The following is a 21,808-nucleotide window of genomic DNA, read 5'->3' as shown; positions in this document are numbered from 1 at the left end:
TCTTTGCATGCACCTAGGCATGAATGAAGCAAAATATCATCCCAATAGTGTAGTGACTCTGTGTAGCTGTTGGTTTTTTATCATGAATCACCTTTCTTTAAACTTACCTGTTGGTGCCTTGCATGGGTTGGTGACTGATGGTTAATGGTAACAAAAACTACAGAAAGATTCAATTAACGGTTTATATCATTCAAAATAAAATTACATCAGTTATAAATCTCTTTATATTGAAATACTTTATTGTTCTCTGTTTTGATCTTTTATAACATAGTGAAAAGTTTGTTTAAATAAAAAAAAATTAAATGTCGATAAATAAAAATGAAACAATTAAAACAAGTCAGCAAAAGCAAAGTGATACAGCAATTAAATATGTCTTACTAAAAAGGGTAAAATAATTTTCAAACAAGTTATCTATAGAAAATAAAATGTACAATGAATGAACAAATTTCCTGCATACATAATTATTGTTACCCTAGTAGCATGTGTTACTTAAAATAAATGGTATCACAATCTTATATAACTAATAATTTAATAAAATTATTCATAAGGAACTTATGCTTAGATCGCAAAAAAGACGAATCTAGATGTATTCGTACTCTCAAAATAGGAAATTATAAGGTAATAGACTACAACCAGCTCAAACATTCGTTGCTTAACGTTGCCGTTAGTATATTCGGGATAAAATAGGTAAGTACACAACCATTGACAACTCAAGAATTGTACCGAAACCGAAAGAGAATACAATGCTAGATTGTACAAATTGTGTTACCAACTTAATTTCAACAATTTGTTTCTCATAATAATTAAAACAATTTTTACATCTATATATTATAATGAACATGGCAACATTTTACATGTATAAAAATATTTCTATTTATCGCGCAATATCTCATAAATATATCTAAACCACTACACAGTTACAATAAAGGCACTGTCGACTACAAACACACTTTGGCAGTACTTAATACAGTCAATAACTTCTTTCAACTCATAGAGTCCCTTACGCATTCCACTTCTCACACAAAATGTTACACGGAATAATCACAGAATTTAGCCAATAGTGAAGTGCTTGCTATGTGACACTGAAGACACAAATAATTGTTCTTATTCTGCTCTGTAAAACTAAGTTTCAAGTAGTTGATTTTGACGCATTTCCATCTAATGTTGGTGTAATAATTATATCTCCAGCATTAGACCTACTTCTAGTGACTAGCACTGGAGTTTTCGGTTTAGGTGTTTCTGTCATTTTAATTCGAACTCTTCCCATATCGGGAGAATATACAGGTACATATTCACGAGATGGCGATAAGTAATCCGAATCAGCAATAGGATCTCCGTTTATAAGTGGTTGAGATATATCTAAATCTAAGTTGCTGCTTGCTCTTGCATTATCATCATCATTTATAGGGACAAAAATATCTTCACTAGACAATGAGTTGGTGTCTTTGCGAGAATTAGTTATACCCGGTTCTGAATCAAACGACGTTTCCTGCTGTGGCATTTGGTTATCAAGAGTTAAATTATTATCTATTGAACTGCTTTTGTTTTGATTAGTATCATGAGGACTGTCAGTCCTTTCTCCTTCATGTTTTATACCATTGGCAACATCACCATTTCCTTTTTTCTGAACTGACTCATGTGTTGGTACAAGTTCATATTTTCCATTAACTTTTCTCTCCTTAGCGTTGTCGACTGTAGCTGGTTTACCTAATAAGGATTTGTTCATATCTACCATCTCTTTAGAAGCCTTTTCTACGTCTCGTTTTTGTTGTCTAAGGATTCTTCGATCTCTTCTTTTCCTCATCTGCCCTTTAGTAATAGCAAATCCTATTAAACCTACTAGAAGAACAATTATCAAAGCGATGCATACGTATGTACCGGTTTTATGAGTGACAACATTTTCTTCTCCGGGTGGAGCCTGACCAAGGACTTCAGAGGGCTGAGTAACACGTATTTGTTCAGATACCGTAGTATCTCTTGGTACTTCAGAAGGAACAGAGACTACAGTAACAATTTCGGGGTCTGGTTCTTCATGCCAATTAGGGCCACCTTTAAAAACATTAGGAGTTTTTGGTACAGGAAAGTCAATGTCAGTGGAGTTTATCTCTTCTGTAAATATTTTATTGACTGGCTCAGGGATGAAATCTTCTACTACAACAGTAGTTGTCTCTAAACCAGGAGTATCATCGTAGTCACCAATGCCAACACCAACACCAGACCCTTCACCAGACCCTTCTATCAAATCATCATTTTCGTTGGTATTATGTGCAGATAATAATTCCTCCGACTTTAATATTCTAATAACTGTTTCGTTTTTCAAGTCATCGATAGTTTTATCCAAGGTACTATCTGTGTGATCTGTAAAATCAAAATTAAGAGCACCAGAGAAACCAGACCCTTCGCCAGAACCTTCAATCAAATCTTCGTTAATATGAGTAGCAGATTTATCATTGTTGTATTCCAGATTTTTAGTCTCTTTATCTTCACCTGCGCCCGATCCCTCTATTTCACTCGATGAAGATGATAACTTATGCCCTACTCTCATGAATTGTAAACTATCATCATCTTCTCCTAAATCAGCACCGTGAACTATCTTACCATCTTCTAAATCGCTACTAGCTACCAAAGGCATTGATTTCAAGGCTGTACTTTCTTCGCCTATTTGAACAGCATCCATCGGATCATCTCCCATCATCATATCCATGAAATCCGTTTTGGAGACTTTGCAGATATCTTTAGTTTTTAATTCTAGCCAAGATCGACCTTTTAATCGGGCTGGAGTATGACATTTTACATCATCGATATGCACATTCGCTACCAATAATCGATTTCTGCTAACTATATTATTGCATGAACAGTCTAGTGGATTTCCTTCTAGCTCTAGATGTTCCAAACTAGGCAAATGTCCAAAATCAGATGGTACATCAGTTAATAGATTTCCGGTTAAATCTAAAGAACTGACGCTTATGGGCAGATGTTGCAATAAAATCTTTCGTAATCGATTATGCGCAAGATTCAGGTGAACAATTTTTTTCGTATTGTGCAAAAACTTATTTATTTCCGTAAGGCCATTAGTAGAGAGATCTAAAGTGACCAATTCAGTTAGTCTGTCCAATTCGTGTGTAATTTTGGTGATATTGTTATGTGATAGATCAAGTATGTTAATGTTATGATGTTTCTGACGAAGGGTGTATTTGTAGAGTTCTAGAAGGTTGCTGCAGGTGACACGATGAAGGCCGTCACGTGTAGTGCTGCAAACACAGCTATCGGGACAGACGGCCGCTAGCGTGGGCGCTAGAAGTATCGACGCAGCAAGAAGATAGGTATACGAAGGAAGCCTCGCCATCTTGGTTATTTTAGGCCACCTGAAAATAAAGAAAAAGATTCTATTAACATTAATTACTTGTTGTCATTAATTACTTAGGGCGATGGAAGCTATGTTAGGAGTATCTCTGCATGATCGAATCAGAAATGGGGAGATCCGCAGAAGAACCAAAGTCACCGACATAGCTCGACGAGTTGCGAAGCTGAAGTGGCAATGGGTTGACGTAGATGGGATAGACGTTGGGGTCCCAAAGTGCTGGAATGGCGACCCCTCACCAGTAAGCGCAGTGTTGGTCGACCCTCCGACCCGACCAGGTGGACTGGCAACATCAAGTCGCAGGAATTCGCTGAATGCAGTGTCGTGATGTTTGGAAGTCCCTACAAAAGGCCTATTTCCTGCAGTGGACGTCCTCACCACATTTCCATGCAAGGCAATGCCAATGGGAATGCATATTTCTTGCACTGTATAAAAATCAGGTATTATGGAGAACCAGCTTTTAATTTAACTGTAAGTATAAGCCATTAGCTAACACTATCTTACAATATGTGTTATTATGTATTCCTTATCTGAAGTTCTACAAACTCTACACTTTAGTCGCACCAAATCAAAGTTTTAGAAGTACTTAGATCAATCGAGCATAGATAGGTAGAACATGCTTGAATTGGCGGAAGCACTACTGTAGCCCAGATCTGGTTTTAGTTTTGCATAAAAAAATCAAATGCCATATAACTGGAAACAGCATGAATTGGTACAGTACGTGGGCGAAGCTCAATTTGAATTCAGTTTCTATTTGTAGGAACATAATAACATCCTCGGTGCACTTGGCCGGTGTTCGCCACCAGAAGTAGTTCAATGTTAGCCACAGGAAGGCGGCGGTTATCCGTTTGTGCGAATGACGTCACACCGTCTTCGCGGGGGGCGGAGACGACCATAAGTGGACTATTGCGCAATGTAGACAGGACACGCGATGTTAGCCGAGTCCACGTTTAAATCGAGTCCTATATAATTAGACGGCGAGATTTTGCAGTTATTTGAAAAAATATTGGCACTTAAAAACTTTTTTGGGTAAATTTTTTGTTTCTTAAAATACTGTTTGTGGTGGGAAATGTAGAGGGTAGATCTTCAACCTGATGGACTGAAGTGATAGAAACAGGTGCCTGTCCAAATGGCCAATGACCGTACAAGATGGAGGAGCATTGTAAGATAAAAGATGATTCGTCAAAGGAGTGGTCACGATCCTCAGTCTTGAGGGACCGACTAGAGAGAGAGGAAATACTGGACCGAGCACCTACAATAGTCTTAAAGCGATGACAGTCTTACTGTGATAGATAAAATATCTCATTTACGAAGGGTGAATCTTTGTCAGAATATGCTTTTACTATGGGTAATTACGGTACCCTGGAGTTTCAGCTGTCGTGGCTTGGAAGATATGATTTTTTTTTAAATGATTAAAAAATATCTATAAATGATATATAGTAGATATCATATTTTTTTTTAATTTCATATTGTACCAACTCAGTACTCGAACCCAGACTCCACTGGACCGTCGAGGCAATTTTTAGAATTAGGAATAATTAGTAGTTTTAAAGATACCAATCACAATAAACATTATAACAATAATGGTTACGCAATGCCAATAAAACGTTGGATTAAGTAGTTACTCGAGAATTTGTGTTGAAATAATTAAACATACCTACGCAAACCTGTGCGAAACGTGTGCATACATACATGTTTGTTTTAATTATCATGATTACATAAAGTTACTACGAGATAATTAACATCGAGTATTTTCAGCTGACTTACAAATAAGACGTCTTCACGCTTACTTTATTAAATTGGATATTATTTGTTGGTCGTTAACTACCTCGTTGGTCCAGTTACCCTATTTGCAACGTGGAATGTCCCATTTGATCCGTTGCTGCTTCATTTAAGACGCGGAGGGTTGCGTTGGGTTTTAGTGGGTAGTGGATAGTTTTGCCTCCGTGGCGCATTGGTATGCGCGGTGGATTTACAAGACAAAGGTCCTTGCAAAGACGTACCGCTATGCGATTTAGCGTTCCTTACGTTTATTAAAGAAAGTTGGAATAAAGCTTTGTAAGGAACTACTGAAGTATAATTTTGTTTTACAATCATCATCATCCATCATCATCTTCGTCATCATCTTCATTATCAGTCTATTTAAATGGCCTATTTTTAGGAACTCCTCCAAGTAATGTAAAATTCTTTAACGACCACTATGAGATGATAATGATAGTGACCGAGACCGACGCCTTAACGTGCTCTCCGAGGCACGGGGGTGTAACATCAGAAACTTCCGGGCTGAAAATTTTAACTGGATACAAACCCAGGCCCTCGTGATCCAAAACCACATAGACTAACCACCCGACCAAAGAGGCAGTTATACATATACGACCTTTCATTCATTCATTCATTCATTATCAACCCATATTCGGCTCACTGCTGAGCTCGAGTCTCCTCTCACAATGAGAGGGGTTAGGCCAATAGTCCACCACGCTTGCCCAATGCGGATTGGCAGACTTCACACACGCAGAGAATTAGGAGTTTTTCTGGTGTGTAGGTTTCCTCACGATGTTTTCCTTCACCGTTTGAGACACATGATATTTAATTTATAAAATGCACACAACTGAAAAGTTGGAGGTACATGCCCCTGACCGGATTCGAACCCATTCCCTCCGGAATCGGAGGCAGAGGTCATATCAACTGGGCTATCACGGTTCTTACTCACGACAAATAATATCTTCTATACAGGAGTGATTGCATCCAATAGCAATTCTATGTATTAAAAGAAAACAAAACACAGTCGCCTAGACACACCCTGTGTAAACAGAGCGACAACTCTATACAAACAACCAGCACCTATTTACGTCATATATACGGCGTATTGTGGCTCAGAAATTCCAAGATTATGGCACGATTACGGCTTAGTACTATGATGCTGAAGAACAGACGCAAGCTACATTATGGTGGTAAATGAAAATATTTATACAATCTATTATTGTCTTGTATGCTATGCACTGCCTAAAATTGTTTGTTTGTTGGTTTGTTTATTGAAATAAAAAAAATTACAATTGCAGAATAGATTAAGAAACATTTAAAAGCATTGTCGGACAATTTTCAGAGGTCATCATAATATTTGCTATCGGATGCATTAGACTAGGTTTTTTTTATCTTGTCCGGACTAATTACAGGAAGATGAGGAGATTATTGAGCAATATAAGAACAAATTTTTATTCTGGAATTGGAATAGGGAATGGCTCCGGCATTGCAATCCATTTTTAAAAATGAAAAAACTAAATAAGTACACAAAAAATACACATTTTAGGATTTATTTACAAAATAAATATTATTTACTAAGAGAATATTAATTTTATAACACATGTTCTTTGTACATTTTTAATTAATTTTCGGTAAAGAATATATATATCCCTAGAGTTATGGGAAATACTAGCATCCTGTATAAATGTGAAAGGTCTTGATGTACAAAGATGAAATTGGGCAGGGGGTTAGTTTATAGATAGTAGAGGTCCGCTAAGAACGAATTTTGTAAGAAGACCGCATTAAGAAGGTCTAAGGGCGAAGTCGCAGTCGTCCGCTAGTTATCTATACTTATAATAAATCTGTAGAGAGGTCAATTCTGTACAAAATCAAAATCAAAAATCATTTATTTCAAGTAGGCTCAGTTTACAAGCACTTTTGACACGTCACTTTTTTTGACTATTCGTAAAGTTTTTGACTATTCGTCGTTTGACTATTTGTAAAGATTCTACCACCGCTACATGAAATATATTTTCAAAATAACTTTCGGGGGGTGATTAGTGATCGATACTGTCTGTCTGTCTGTATATTCGTTATAGTATAATGTAGTAATAAATACATTTTCTTTTTTTCTTTCTTTCTTATAGAAACAAAAACTACTCGACGGATTTTAACGAAACTTGGTACAATTGTTTTTCATACTCCTGGGCAGGTTATACTTATAGTATACTTTTCATCACGCTACGATCAATAGGAGCAGTGCAGTGAAGGGAAATATTGGGAAAACGGCAGAAGTTACTCCATTTTTACAGCGATACTGCCAGTAAGGGTGTAAGAGTTCTAAGGGCGGACGAAGTCGGGGGCGTCTGCTATTAATACATATATTTGTTATTTTATAAAATTCAATATATATAGATACATACTGTATAATGAAACATACGAGTACATTGTATTATTAGGATTAATAAATATGCAACAGGTATATTATTGAAGCAATTTGTACTCGGGTACGTGTGTGTATCGCGGCAAACTCATCAAGTGGATTGTATTAGACTCTTCCGCCTGCGGTTTGTAGTTTATACCACTTCTATTGACCTTGCCACTGCTTTTAGACGGAAAAGATACATATTATCTAATTTATCTGCCATCAATATGCACATATGGATATGTTTACGAGCTGATCTATACACAAATAGATAATAGAGGAATATTATCTATACATGTATAGATCAGCTCTTTAAGATAGATAGAATAGCTATAAAAATAGATAGTCTATTGAGTTTTTAATCGAATGAATAAAAGGAAGTACGTAATAGACGTTTTGTATTTATTGGCGTTTAGACCAGACGCTGTGAGGTATTGAGTGTGTATAATTCGAGGACCGCATTCTGTTTACAGTTCTGAACTCAAAATACAGATTACAATATTGTAATATTCAATTTAGGGCAACAGCCCTAGTTTATGGCCTCGATTTCAGACAATATTATTAAATTGATTTTCGATTTAAGGCCACAGAGTTTTAACCTCATTCTACAAAGTGTCGGATAGCTAATTCACAAATTTTGGCTTTGTCATTTGACTTTTTATAAGAGAACACTATAACAATTAACAACTAATATTTGAATTTGAAAACTTAACTTGAAAATAACCTAACTATCACATTGAAAATAACCTAATTTAAACACTTTATGCACTAAACTATATATTTATCACGTATAATTTAACTTAAATATTACGATAAAATTGGATTTGGGCAATAAACATACACAAAATTAATAATTTAAACAATAAATAAATTAGAGTAATTTGAACAGATGTTTATGCTACGGTGTTGCCACACCAAAAAATTATTAGAATTATGAGAATGTTTAGACTATCAGCCCCTACCGTCTTATTTTTAAGGGAAAGTAAACAGATTTAAAAAAAACTAGCACAGGTGGCAGGGCTTCAAACTGATTGTGATATTATTATGTAGTTTTGATAAATAAAGATTTATTATTTTTTTTTTGCACATGTCACTTGATAGTTAAGTTAATCTTAGAGCAATAATAAGGCAAGATGTAAGTTACCATCACATAAATATAGCACACAGGACTATAGAGTACTCAGACACTAACTAACATATTATTTTTGTTTTAAAAATTGAAATTCATTAGTTCCTATGAATCTGTCTTCAAAAGCTGATATGTAAATAAGATACTTATACTTTTTTAACGACAAATATAAAAGATTGAAGGAAAATAATTATAGTAAATGAAACACGCAAACACATAAAACGATTGGCCTCCACGAAGTATACAATATAATAAATATTGACACCGAAAGGCTGTGCTGATAATGATGAAATTATGAGTCACTAAAAGGTCGATGCAACGGATATGCAAACTGCACCGGATGGCCGTGGATACTGAAACCGTGCCATTTATGTAAACATTAATATGGATGTAAAATGACCATTTTAACTTGTTATATTTGTAACAGTAGTTAATATTAAGAGCGCGCAGCGCGTCGGTACGATTTGGATAAAATTCGAAGCGCAAGCGAGACGTCGAATTATGACTTTCACGTGAGTGAAAAGCACGGAGCGATTGACGCGCGACGCAAATTTTATGACGTGAGCGCCAAAACCATTTTTACCTAATTGCAAGTAAATTAAACAACATAACGAAAAACAAAATGGCCATGTTCAAGATATATATCTAATTTTCTATACAAAACAAAAAAAATTTCGTTTGCTTTTCCTGAGATTGAAAGCAAAATGTGAGCAAAACATGTATTTTTCAAAAAAATAAACTATCGAGAAAAGTTTTACAAATTGTGTATTTTGTATAGTCATAACGAAGCTAACACTTTAAAATATCATTTACCCAAATATCAGGCTCCTAACTTTTCCAGAATCTGAGATCCAGAACCATTTGTAACCACCAAATTACATATTGCACACTCTTAATATGGCTAATTAAAAGTTATGCTGGATTGCTGAAGGGAATTACATTACTCAAAAAGGATATACTGATAGATGTCATTAAAGTTAGCTAAAAATAAGAAAATAGGTATCATTATAATTAAGTTAATTCTATAGGTAATCACTAATTACTAAGTTTACTCTACCGACAGTCGACTGCAGTTGTCGGTAGCAGCTGCCGCTCTTGTAAATGAACACCTAGCTAAAAATAATAAAATATGTATCGTTATAATTTTTGTTAATTCTATTGGTAATCACTAATCACTATTTAGTAAACTGAAGTCTGGTGAAGTTCGAGACATTCCTGAATTGAACAGAATTATGGTAGGTACAATTGATAAGCGAAATATTTTTACGCAATTAAATATTAACGTCTGAATTGTTTTCATCATCAAAGTTCAATGAAAAGGTCACCAGTACCAGACTATCTGACGCCCGAATGCCATCTCCATTATAATATTTTTATAACCTGTTGCTAAGGAATAATCTCAAACATTTAATAATATAATCTCAATATGTTGAAGTAGTTGAGATATTGTGTCAATTATTAGTAGCGTATAATTAATATACAAGTGGACGTCGCGCGGTTTCACCCGTACAGTTTCCGTTCCCGTGGGAATAGGGGGGTTAAAATATAGACTGTTATTCATTGATAATATAACTCTCAAATTGTGAATGAATCTTATCCCAAATGATGATATAACTCTTATGAATTTAAGTCAGCATTTTTTTATTCTTTACAAGTTAGTCCTTGACTACAAACTCACCTGATGATAAGTGATGATGCAGTCTAAGATGGAAGCGGGCTAACTTGTTAGGAGGAGGATGAAAATCCACACCCCTTTCTGTTCCTTCACGACATCGTAACGCTAAATCGCATTATTAGGCATTAGAAATCAATTAATATTATACCGAAGCTTAACTTTACCACTTTAGCCACTACCTTTATTTAGCCAACAACAAATACTTATTAATAATTAAATTAAAATTAAGAATTAACACTACATTATATTTATATTCCACTTTAGCCTGTAATTCTTCCTATCGTATTGATAAATGGTATCGAACATGATTTATAACGACTTCTAAAAGCACTACAATTGCGTGACCCATGCTATTGGCAAAACTTTAGAAAACTTGTATCTTGTCACAAAGCTAACAATATGAACAAACCAGGAGTTATGAAGAAAATAAATTGTGTAAGTACGAGAAGGTATACCATTATTACAATGTCACAGAATACAAGTACAATATTTACGTCTATGCAGGTAGCATAGCTTTCGATGGAAATTAGAACGTTTTAGATTAGTTATTTAGTTTTAGATTGTTAGTAGTATGGACGGACGGCCGCGTGGCGCAGTGGGTAATGACCATGCTTTCTGCATCCACGGCGGTGGGTTCGATTCCCACAACTGGAAAATATTCGTGTGATGAACATGGGTTTTTTTCAGTGTCTGTGTGTATTTTTACATTATATAAGTATTTATATGTAGTATATAAATGTATATGAATATTATAATATCAACTATCTTAGTACCCATAACACAAGCTACTCTGTATGCTTACTTTGGGGCTAGATAGTGATGTGTATTGTTTAAGTATATTTATTTATTATTATTATTATTTAGTAAATTATTTCATACTTACACATACAATAGTTCAACCCATACAAATCATTATCATTATATACTTTCAATCATTATCATTATTCAAAGGAAATATTTTAACCGGAAAGAGTAACTGATATATTTTTTTCATCTCGTCACGTTGGATTTACCTGTGCGTCATTAGCACTAAACTGTTATACCAACAACAACGGAATCGAAGGCTGTGGCTTGACGTCAATTGACCTTTATTGTTACTTAGAACTTACAACATTTAACTGTAACAAAATTAGCGCATTTATTTTTTTGACTATCAGGATAATGGGGACGATGACTAGGTTTTAATATGTTGATTTTTATGATACATTCGGGTAAATAAGGTCAATATTAACTAATTTATACATAAAAAGCAAAGATTGACTGGATATTTGCAAAATAAATAAGATTATAAAATTTCAAAATCTATTAAAAATATTTTATCGTAATTAGATGAATATTCATACAGTTTTAGCTTCCTTACGTTAAATGTGACATTTTTTAATATATGAACTATAAACATAAACGCAGAAATAACAAAGATATTAGTAATTTTGTTTAAACGCCCATACAAATCTAACGATCATTAATTGCCTACGACGTCATAAGTGCGTACAATTTTGTATGGGGCGTTTTTCAGGGATCCGCGGCAGCGCCGCAAATCTGACCCTTTAAATCCCTGTAGCTCTGAAAGTAATGATCGCAGATACCCTGTTACTTTTACAAAATTGCTTTACTATTAGCGTACTCTTAATTTATATACAATTAAAAAAAATGTCATCATCCTTATTGTAGTTGACCAACTTATTCAGACTTAGCGCTAGGAGAGAAATAATCTGCTGCTTGTTGTACGAATGAAATAAGCCTTTTTAACTTTCGGCTGGTGGGAGGTTTCGGCTGCGACTAGTTACCACCCTACCGGCAAAGACGTACCGCCAAGCGATTTAGGTTTAGGACATAAAAAGTTATGACAATATCGATAGGAGAGAAATAATCTGCTCCTTGTTGTACGAATGAAATAAGCCTTTTTAACTTTTGGCTGGTGGGAGGCTTCAGCCGCGGCCAGTTACCACCCTACCGGCAAATACGTACCGGCAAGCGATTAAGCGTTCCGGTACGATGTCGTGTAGAAACCGAAAGGGGTGTGGATTTTCATCCTCCTCCTAACAAGTTAGCCCGCGTCCATCTTAGACTGCGTCATCACTAACTTGTAACGAATAAAAAAAGTCATACGTCAAGTGGCTAATTGTTGATAATTTGGCCCATAGGATTAGCCTTGCCATCCAAAGGGTTAATAACTCTAGTGTCAACTTCGAATGAAAAATAAAATGCATATATTGTTCCATATGCTTCAATATGCCTACTGAATGGTTGAGACTCTAAATATGAGTCTCAATCACCATTGAACTGTTTTAAAATAGAACATAATTATGTAATATAAAAAATATATTCTTGTTTAATTTTGCGGTAATACCGTAAGCTTTTTATTATACAGGGTGCTATGGAGTATTTTCATAACTCTGGGGTTTATATTCTTTACCGAAAAATAATTAAAAATGTGCAAGGAAAATGTGGTCTACAATTAATATTTTTGGAGCAAACCGTAATTCTTTTGTAAATAGGTATATCTTTAAATGTGTCTCTATACGCATCCTTTAAATTATGACGTTTACGTATTTTAAAATGCAAGGAATCTATCCTTGCATTTTGTGGCGTGTGTTTACATGGATTATTCGAATTACTTGTTAATTTATTAATATATAAATTGTCATTGTATGAAAAAATTAAAAGTTTTTATTTTCTAGATAAATATATATTACTTATTATGCTCCTACTCGTAGAAGTGGACTCGACACCTAGAAATAATGGGAAAATACTCCCCAACACCCTGTATATTGCAATTTTCTTCAGATTATCGTGAAATCTTGAGTACCTACTTACAATTTACAACGCTCTATTTGACTTTTCCATTTGCAATGTAACTGGACCCTGGAACGAGATTCTATACACACGAGCCAATTCACTCAACTGAGAACTTGGGAATTGGATACTGACTCCATTTTACTCAAACATACAAAATGGCAATTGGATATTCCGCAAACTAGGAAGATAATGATATCGTGAAACCAATTTTCTTATGCAATTGCAACGATGCGCATTTTAATACCTTACACTATCAATGAGTGCATTGCAAAGTGCTAAATAGTTAGTTTAAGAAGTGTCCTAAACTAACTATTTAGATTAATGTTATAAATGAATAGTTTAAAAAATTTCAAGAATTGATTTGCAGATCAATTCTTAAAATTACACAAATGAGACGAGACTAATATCTTAGCAATCCATGGATTCACCGAGCGGGTGCCGGATCCATCGCGTGGTAGAGAGAAAAACTCCGAAAAGTTCAGTACTTGTTGACTAGTGGATGGTTAAAGAATTCCTTGACAATCGACTAACACTCCCCTGCTCCGCTCGTGTTGTTCTCCCTGCCTCGAATGAGACGAATATCTTAGCATTCCATGGATTCACCGAGCGAGTGCCGGATCCATCGCGTGGTAGAGAAAAACTCCGAGCAGAGTCCTGAACTTGTGACTTCGAGTTGTTCTCCCTGCCTAGCTAAATTTGGTAAGTAAGGTAAGTGGTTATTTAACGAGTATTTTTACGCAAATCGCAAATAAGGCATCGTAGGACTAAAACGGATAGACTGATTTCGATGCGGCTTTTTTCACTCGAAAGCCAGTTTCCTTGGGGTGGTAATATTGGTCCAGCAGTGTAAGAGTATCGGTTCTTTTCCAACATTATGTAAGGCATTTTAACCCCCAACGACACAAAAAGAGGGGTGTTATAAGATGTCGATGTTTGTCTGTTTATGGCATCGTAGCTCCCAAACGAATGGACCGGTTTCTTATAATTTAAAAGTCAGTCAGTATATAATTTTTAATAATCTAGCTAACATAGCAACACCGTTTAAACTTTTCTGTTACTAAGTAAAAAAAATCTGGCATAAAAGTAGTTATTGTTGTTAATTTCATGATTTGCTAAATTTTGAATTTTAACTTATAAGGAGATTAGGGATTCAGCAAGGATATTGTAACAAGAGAAAGCGTTCGTTAAAAATAAGTTTCACTGACCTTGAGGTATTAATCTACAAAAAACACTAAATACAAAGTGATTTAGATAAACCTACGTAGATAAAGATTGCTTGCTATTTATTTGCAACTCAATGACTTTACTGTTGTTAATTGGCTGCTGACCAAAATATTCAAGACTGATTATTTTCTTTAAAGAACGGAATTCAGTTCTTACCTACTAGTAATTATACCAACAAAACAGTTTTCAGCATGTATTCAAACTGTAATCCTGACTGAAATAATTATATAAAAACAGTCAAGTAGGTACTAGTAGGTTCATCCTTTTGAGATGCAATATTGATTCAAACTGAAACTCTGACTGAAATATATGAAAACATTTACGAGTAAAACTAAGTAGGTACTAGTAAAATCATTCTATTGAGTTTCAGCATATATTTAAACTGATATGCTCACTGAAATATACGAAAACATTTACGAGTAAAACCTAGTAGGTACTAGTCAGATCATTCTTCTTAGTTTCAGTATAGATTCAATCTGAAATGCTGACTGAAATATATGAAAATATATACAAGTAACGAAGTAGGTACTAGTACTAGATTCTTCTGAGGTACAAATCTTCGACTCCTACTGTATTAAATATGAGTTTATGACTCCTCTTCGACTCAAGAATATATCGAAAATTACTATAATACGGGAGGCAATTTTTTTTTCTTTCAAATAAATTTCGTGTAAATCCAATATTTTTTTCAAGTACCGAAATTTAAAAAAATATTTAGAAAGTAAAACAGTAATTTTTGAGCCCGAAGCAAAGTGGCGAAGACATCTTTCTAACTTACTCAAATCTATGTGAAAATTTGGCGAAGTAAATCGTCCTTTAGAGGCAAATCTGAAAGTCATTAACCATGAACGAAAAAAGACTGCTAATTAACCCACAATCCTAAATTAAATTTAGTGGTTGCGGTCGCTATAAAACGGGTTATTAATCGTTTTCAAGTCCACTTGGCACCAACAATGAAACTAATTCCAACTGCAGTTTTACTTTTATTATGAATTGTAATTGTAGGTGAACCACCTTTAGAAAATAAGTAGGTATAATAACTAATACATCAATGGATAAAATATAAACATAATTATTTAGCACATGGAAACAATAATTAGACGTTTTTTTGCTTATAGTCTGGGATCCCTATAACATTCTGTACACCTGATTACTATTATATATTACAAGCAAATTTTTCGTGAGTAGCTTCATCTCGATGAAACGATCAACTTTTTATTTACGAAAATTCTTGATTCTGGTAGCTCACTGAGTTACCGGGCAATAAAAATTTCAGAGATAATGTACCACGCAATTTGTAGGACATTGTAGCTGTTAAATTGTATAACTATTAATTAAGCAATAGTAAAAAAACAGCTGGCTAGTAACAACATTTAATAACCTCGTTATTGATACAAGTTGGGAGGAGGGTAGAGTAACAAATACTTATTATGTCTCTTTATGGTTTCGGATTATTTTGTTTACACATTATTAATAAATTAATACTGGCTATTTTAATATTAATCAACGAATATTAATCCAATATTTTTATTATACCTAAAGTAAAAATTCAACACAACAACATTTTCATTTTCTGTTATGTATATCATATCATATCATATATAAAATAAAAATATTACTGACCGCCTTTTTTCAGTTGTGGGAGTCGAATCTCCGACCAATGCAATAAGTAGAGCAGCCGATTCGTACGGTGCAATACTCACTGCACCAAAGACTTTTCAGTAAAAAATCATTATGAATATGGACAAACGCGAATCCATACTCTTTATTATTATAAATATCTTAATAAAGTGTCCGCCCTACCGCTAATGATAAAGAAGATAGACATCGAATGGTAAAGAAGACCGGTGCCTTGATATTATATCACTGTTTTAATGTACCAATATATACGAGTAATTTTATAAGTTCTCTTACCAATTTAGGAGTAGGTTAAGGTTCTTTTGACAGTGTGATTGAGGAAGTATCTTGTACTGGCCACCTTGATTTGTACATTTATATAAGGTTTTTTTTAATTATTCCGCTTAAAAGCAAAGTCACATCTTGATACGAATCAATTCGAAATGAGTATTAAGTAAATAATAAAATGTTCATTTAAATATTATTTTACTTTACCTGACCCTGCACTATCTTATTAAAAACTAGCGGACGCCCGCGACATCGTTTGCGTGGAATTTAGTTTTAAACAAATCACTCGGTAACCATGGATTTTCCGGGATAAAAAGTAGCCTATGTGTTAATCCAATCTATAATATATCTCAATATCAATTTTTTCAGCTAATTCGTTTCACTAGTCGAGGCGTGAAAGAGTAACAAACATTCATAACATTAAAATCATCAGTTTTCGCAAATCTCGGGAAACCATGAATTTTTTCGGGATAAAAAGTAGCCTGTGGATTAATCCAGAGTAAAATCTATTTTTATTCCAAAAGAAGTTAAAGAGTAACAAACATACAAACAAACATCCAAACATACATCCAAACATCCATACAAACTTTCGCGTTTATAATATTAGTAGGATAACTTTGTTCTTCGAAAGAATCTTACATTAGGTTTTGTTTTTCAATACATTAACTAATGACTATTTTAAGATTTTTATCTTCTACTTTGTCTATGATGTCATAATGAGTCACTGAAACAAAACAAAATAAATTTACTGCACTTTTTAGAATTTAGAAAGCCTTTGTAGGTAAAATATAAGTCGTTGCTTTTGTAAAACCATTTTACTAAGCATATATTTAAAGTTCTATTCGTATTTCTAGCACTATCCTGCATTTTAAAACTTGAATTATTTTTTTTTTTGCTTTTTTTTTGTTACTGTGCAAATAAGTCAATAAAGTACAGCTTATTGTACAAATGTGCACTATATTTATCTTTGAATCGCATAGAAGATCTTCTCTTATTAAATTTTACTTCTAATGATCCATGTAATTTATTGATAATTGCAAAAACAATCATCGCTTCCGTGTTGTTTCTTGTTTCTACGGAGATGCTTTATCTAGATAGCTGTATACAAGATTATTTATCGCACATACACTTGAACTTGGTACAGAAGTGAAGATTACCGATGCGTGGGTATAATGGCCCATAAATTCCATCCACAAACATCGAGCCGTGCGAAATTCATACTTCCGTAGTTATTAAATGTGCATTAGTCAAAATAGATCTGAAGCTATCGGAATGTAAGCACCAATAAGCTCTTGATTTTATTTAGTATGTAGTAGTGGTGAAGGTTGGAAATTTGTCGAAGGTAACCCAATGATAAGGAAATTTATACCGCGTGATATGGTTTTTTATATATCCTTATATATAAAGAACAGCTTATTGTACAAATGTGCACTAAATACATTAAAAATAACGTAAAGTAAGTAAGTAATTTACATACATCATCATTACAATAATAAGTATGTATGGATTTGCAAACGATAACCCATCGGGAATCGGTTTGTTGGACTCTTCACCGCTGGTATACAGTGGATGTTGTGTTTTTATAGAAAGTAAACCCGTGCTTCTGATATATATCAAATGCTATTGTATTTGATATATATCAGATACAGATTATATTATACATAATATAATCACATTATATTTCAAAAAATATAATATCATTTGATATCGATAGTCACAGAATTAGTTAAAAGTATAGTAGCTAACTGCATTCGACATTGGATCATCACAGCTGGGTCACAGTTCTACATCCCGTCTCCTATGTATCGTATTAATGAAGATAAAAATATTGATATCGCAGACATAATTTTTAAAGACAAAATAAATAAACAAATGTTTTTGGCGAATACACACCAATTCAACCCTAAAGTAAGCATATCCTTTATTATGGTTGCTAAATCATGGGCTTAGCCCATGTTATGTTTATTAAATAATTATATATTGTAATTTAATACGAAATTGGTGTTTTCAACATTAATTAGCCTAACCAATTAGACATAACAACTGTAGCCAGATAAAATGAAATACAGTATTTATCTCACGACATAAATACGTACATAATATACTCATAATAGTGGCACGTAATTTCAAAGTCAGGGCCAGGTCATTGCCGCTTAGGTTTATGCAAGTATAATTAGATTTATTAAATCATTTACGTATTTATCACGTACCGCTATCAGTATGCCGTAGTGTTTACGTAAACATCTGATTTTACTGTACTTTTGTTATTCGTAAACAAATTTCGTGAATAAAATTAAAATCTGGATGAAACATTTTTCATCACTACAAAGCCTGGCCTCCCTCCTTAAAGAAGAGGGGAAATGGAGCTTAGACCCACCAAGCAGGTCCAACGGGTTGGCGGGCTATTTATAACTGTATCTATGATATACTACATTTACTGCTGCCTCTTGCATGGACTTCCAAGCACAAAGTTCTCGAGCCGCCAGCATCCAACGGCTCCCTGCAACCCGCTTATATAACATCCATGCTCATCGCACAATTTTTTTTTTAAACAAATAAATGATTTAAATATTAATCTTGGATGCAGAAAGCTGTGTCACTACCCAGCACTGCGCCTTGCGACCCTCACAACTATTCCTACGTAGGTAAAGAACATAAAGCATATAAGCTTCGCGGTACAATGGAAATGCAATGTCAGATTCCAAATAAACATTTTTAGAATACCTACCTACCGGTTATACGCATAGCTATATCTAGTAACGCAATACGATCATCAAAAAACAATGCCCACTTCAAGTAACAATCACTATCCTCAGTATTCAACAAAGAGAAGAAATATACTCGTTACCGTTAACACGCATTGTAAACAAACGCAGTAATTCCAAACAATTACTCGGGTTTCTGTTGAAAAAATTTCCATTTGATGTTTTCAATAATAAAGTGAGATAGTGAGAACGCGATCACATTATGCGCTATCGGACGATTATGACTTAGTCTTAGACTGTGTGTATTCTTCAGGACAAGTTTTAACACTTCGTTCATGCTTTTCAACAGGCATGCCATTGCCATGTCATGCTAGTCAAGTAAAAATTAACAGTTTTATTACAAACTAGCAGATGCCGCGTGGTTTCACCCGCGTGGTTACCGTTTCCGTAGGAATATGAGGATAAAATATAATATAGCCTACGAGTATAACACTCCGGAATAGTGTAGCTTCTCAATAGTAAAAAAAATCCAAATCGGATCAGCAGTTTCACAGTCTATTATTGAATAGGCTGTGTAACTACCTGATTCGATGAATTGATTGAATTTGAATTGAACAAGCGATCAAAGCTTTCCTCTTTAAAATATTGGTATAGATAACGTACTCTTCGAACTATGTACATAGATCAAATCAGTCATCGATCGAAGTATAACGGAAGCGTTAATTTTTACGTATTGTCTAAAATATCATATAACTTAATTAACGTTAATTTAATTAACGTTCGACATACAAATACTAAATCTTGCATAAAACAAATGTTTTTAAATTTATTTAGGCAACCCATTCTCAATTGAAGGTACCTTTTCTGCTCAAAATGCTAACTAAAATTGAGTAAATTCAATAAGAGCTATTGCCAAAATGGTGGACAAAATGGTATTTTCACGTTCTTCGACATTGACAAATCTAGATGTGTGCAAACGCATCAATTGTCAAATAATGAGTGGCATGTAAAAGTTGAAATAATTTCTTGAATGACGTTTGCTTTTTAAACTGTATCACTTGGAAGCGATCCAGGGAGACAATGATGTCCTCACCTTGAGCGAGCTTGTTAAATGCGAAAGCTTAGAGTGCGTAAGTACCTATGATATGCAAAAACTGAAATTTATTTCCGTGTTGAGATTTTAATACAAAAAAATAAGAAAAATACAAAAAAATAAAGAAAAAATGTGAGCCGTCACAGGACGCCTGGCAGATGTGAAACATCGACATGATTTTGTAAAAGTTAACTATAGGTATCCGAGCTCAGTGTAGCGAGAGAGATGGCTTAACGCCAGATCGAGTGGGAGAGAATCGCACAGTCGATTGCGCATGGCGACGCGTCGCCACACCGTACACACTACTGCATATAGACTGTATATATACTATCATATAGCGTGGCGACGCGTCGCCACGCCAGAGATATTTGGTTAATCTACATTAATAATATAAAGATTTAAAGTTTGTGGTGTTGTAGGGGGTAATCTCAGGAACTACTCAACCTATATTGATAATTCTTTTATTTCTACCTTTTTTAGAGGTTTTCACGTTATTTGTAAGTGTCATAGGCTATATTTTATCCCCTTGCTTATTTATCAAATATTTATAACCATAACAACATAACTTAAACATGTAAACTAGCCTATAGATATAAATAATGTTTGATTTAATCTAATATATTATATCCAAAACAATGAAACTATTCATAATAACATTTTGCAAAAACAACGTCAAACGTCGTCAAACGGACGTCAAGTGTTTTTGCGAAGTAAACGCAACGAATAAAAACACGGTAATTTTTTACAAACATTAAACGCTATAATCACACGCCAGCCGTAATTGTCTTCATTATAATATTTTGATGTTTCCAGACACATTGTACGAAACGTTATTAAGCAACTAGTAATTTGGTACATATTCATAATGATACTTAGTTGTTACGTTATAAGATGTTGTGAATTCTATAATGCCTATCAATTCAAAATCGCCACACCGTTAACAAAATACTAAATCATCATCATCATTATCAACCCATATTCGGCTCACTGTTGAGCTCGAGTCTCCTCTCAGAATTAAAGGGATTAGGCCAATAGTCCACCACGCTGGCCCAAAGTAATTGGCAGACTTCACATACGCAGAGATTTATGAAAATTCTCTGGTATGCAGGTTTCCTCACGATGTTTTTCCTTCACCGTTTGAGACACGTGATATTTAGTTTCTTAAAATACACACAACTGAAAAGTTGGAGGTGCATGCCCCGGACCGGATTCGAACCCACACCCTCCGGAATCGGAGGCAGAGATATCCACTGGGCTATCACGGCTTTAAATACTAAATACGAATTTCAAAATTTACAAAAAAGAGATGAAAATGATTAGGTTACATTTTTAAACCGCGCTGCTTTTAACCATAACTAAACTATATAATTAGACTGTAATATTTCTATACAATTAGCACATTCACGGTTTCAAATAAAAACTAAAACATTGTATTAACCACATAACATACGAGTAGATAAAGTGCTAAAGGTAGCGCTTGTACTAACACGTTTTTTTATAATATTTATGACGTACGAGAATCTTTAGGTAATCAAGTTATTTATAAGCCGAAATTTTTCATTATAACGACAAGATAGAATATATTATTATATGTACTGATTCATAAAACAGGTTTAACAAAACAGAAATAAGGAAAACTTGAACTAAAATCGGCCATTGATAAATCTTCAAAATACATGGTATTTCATTTCTTAAAGTGCACATAATTAAAAAGTTTGAGGTGCATGCCATGGATCGGATTTGAACGCCTTC

At 34.2% G+C, this 21,808-nt stretch overlaps 1 protein-coding gene across 1 annotated transcript in view; it reads right to left on the bottom strand.

Moving 5' to 3' along the window:
• Positions 1-168: 168 nt before the first annotated feature.
• The window catches only part of LOC112046179 (protein windpipe), a 65,948-nt gene continuing 44,308 nt past the window's right edge, over positions 169-21,808 (bottom strand). The window contains exon 3 of the mRNA XM_052891188.1: positions 169-3,365. Within this exon, the coding sequence (XP_052747148.1) occupies positions 1,130-3,346 (2,217 nt within the window). The 5' untranslated portion in view covers positions 3,347-3,365 and the 3' untranslated portion in view covers positions 169-1,129. The remainder of the gene's footprint in view (positions 3,366-21,808) is intronic.

Source organism: Bicyclus anynana, chromosome 1 (assembly GCF_947172395.1).
Source record: "Bicyclus anynana chromosome 1, ilBicAnyn1.1, whole genome shotgun sequence".
Lineage (NCBI taxonomy): Eukaryota > Metazoa > Arthropoda > Insecta > Lepidoptera > Nymphalidae > Bicyclus > Bicyclus anynana.
Note: the sequence above shows the minus strand (reverse complement) of the source record. Positions and strands in the feature narration are given on the sequence as shown.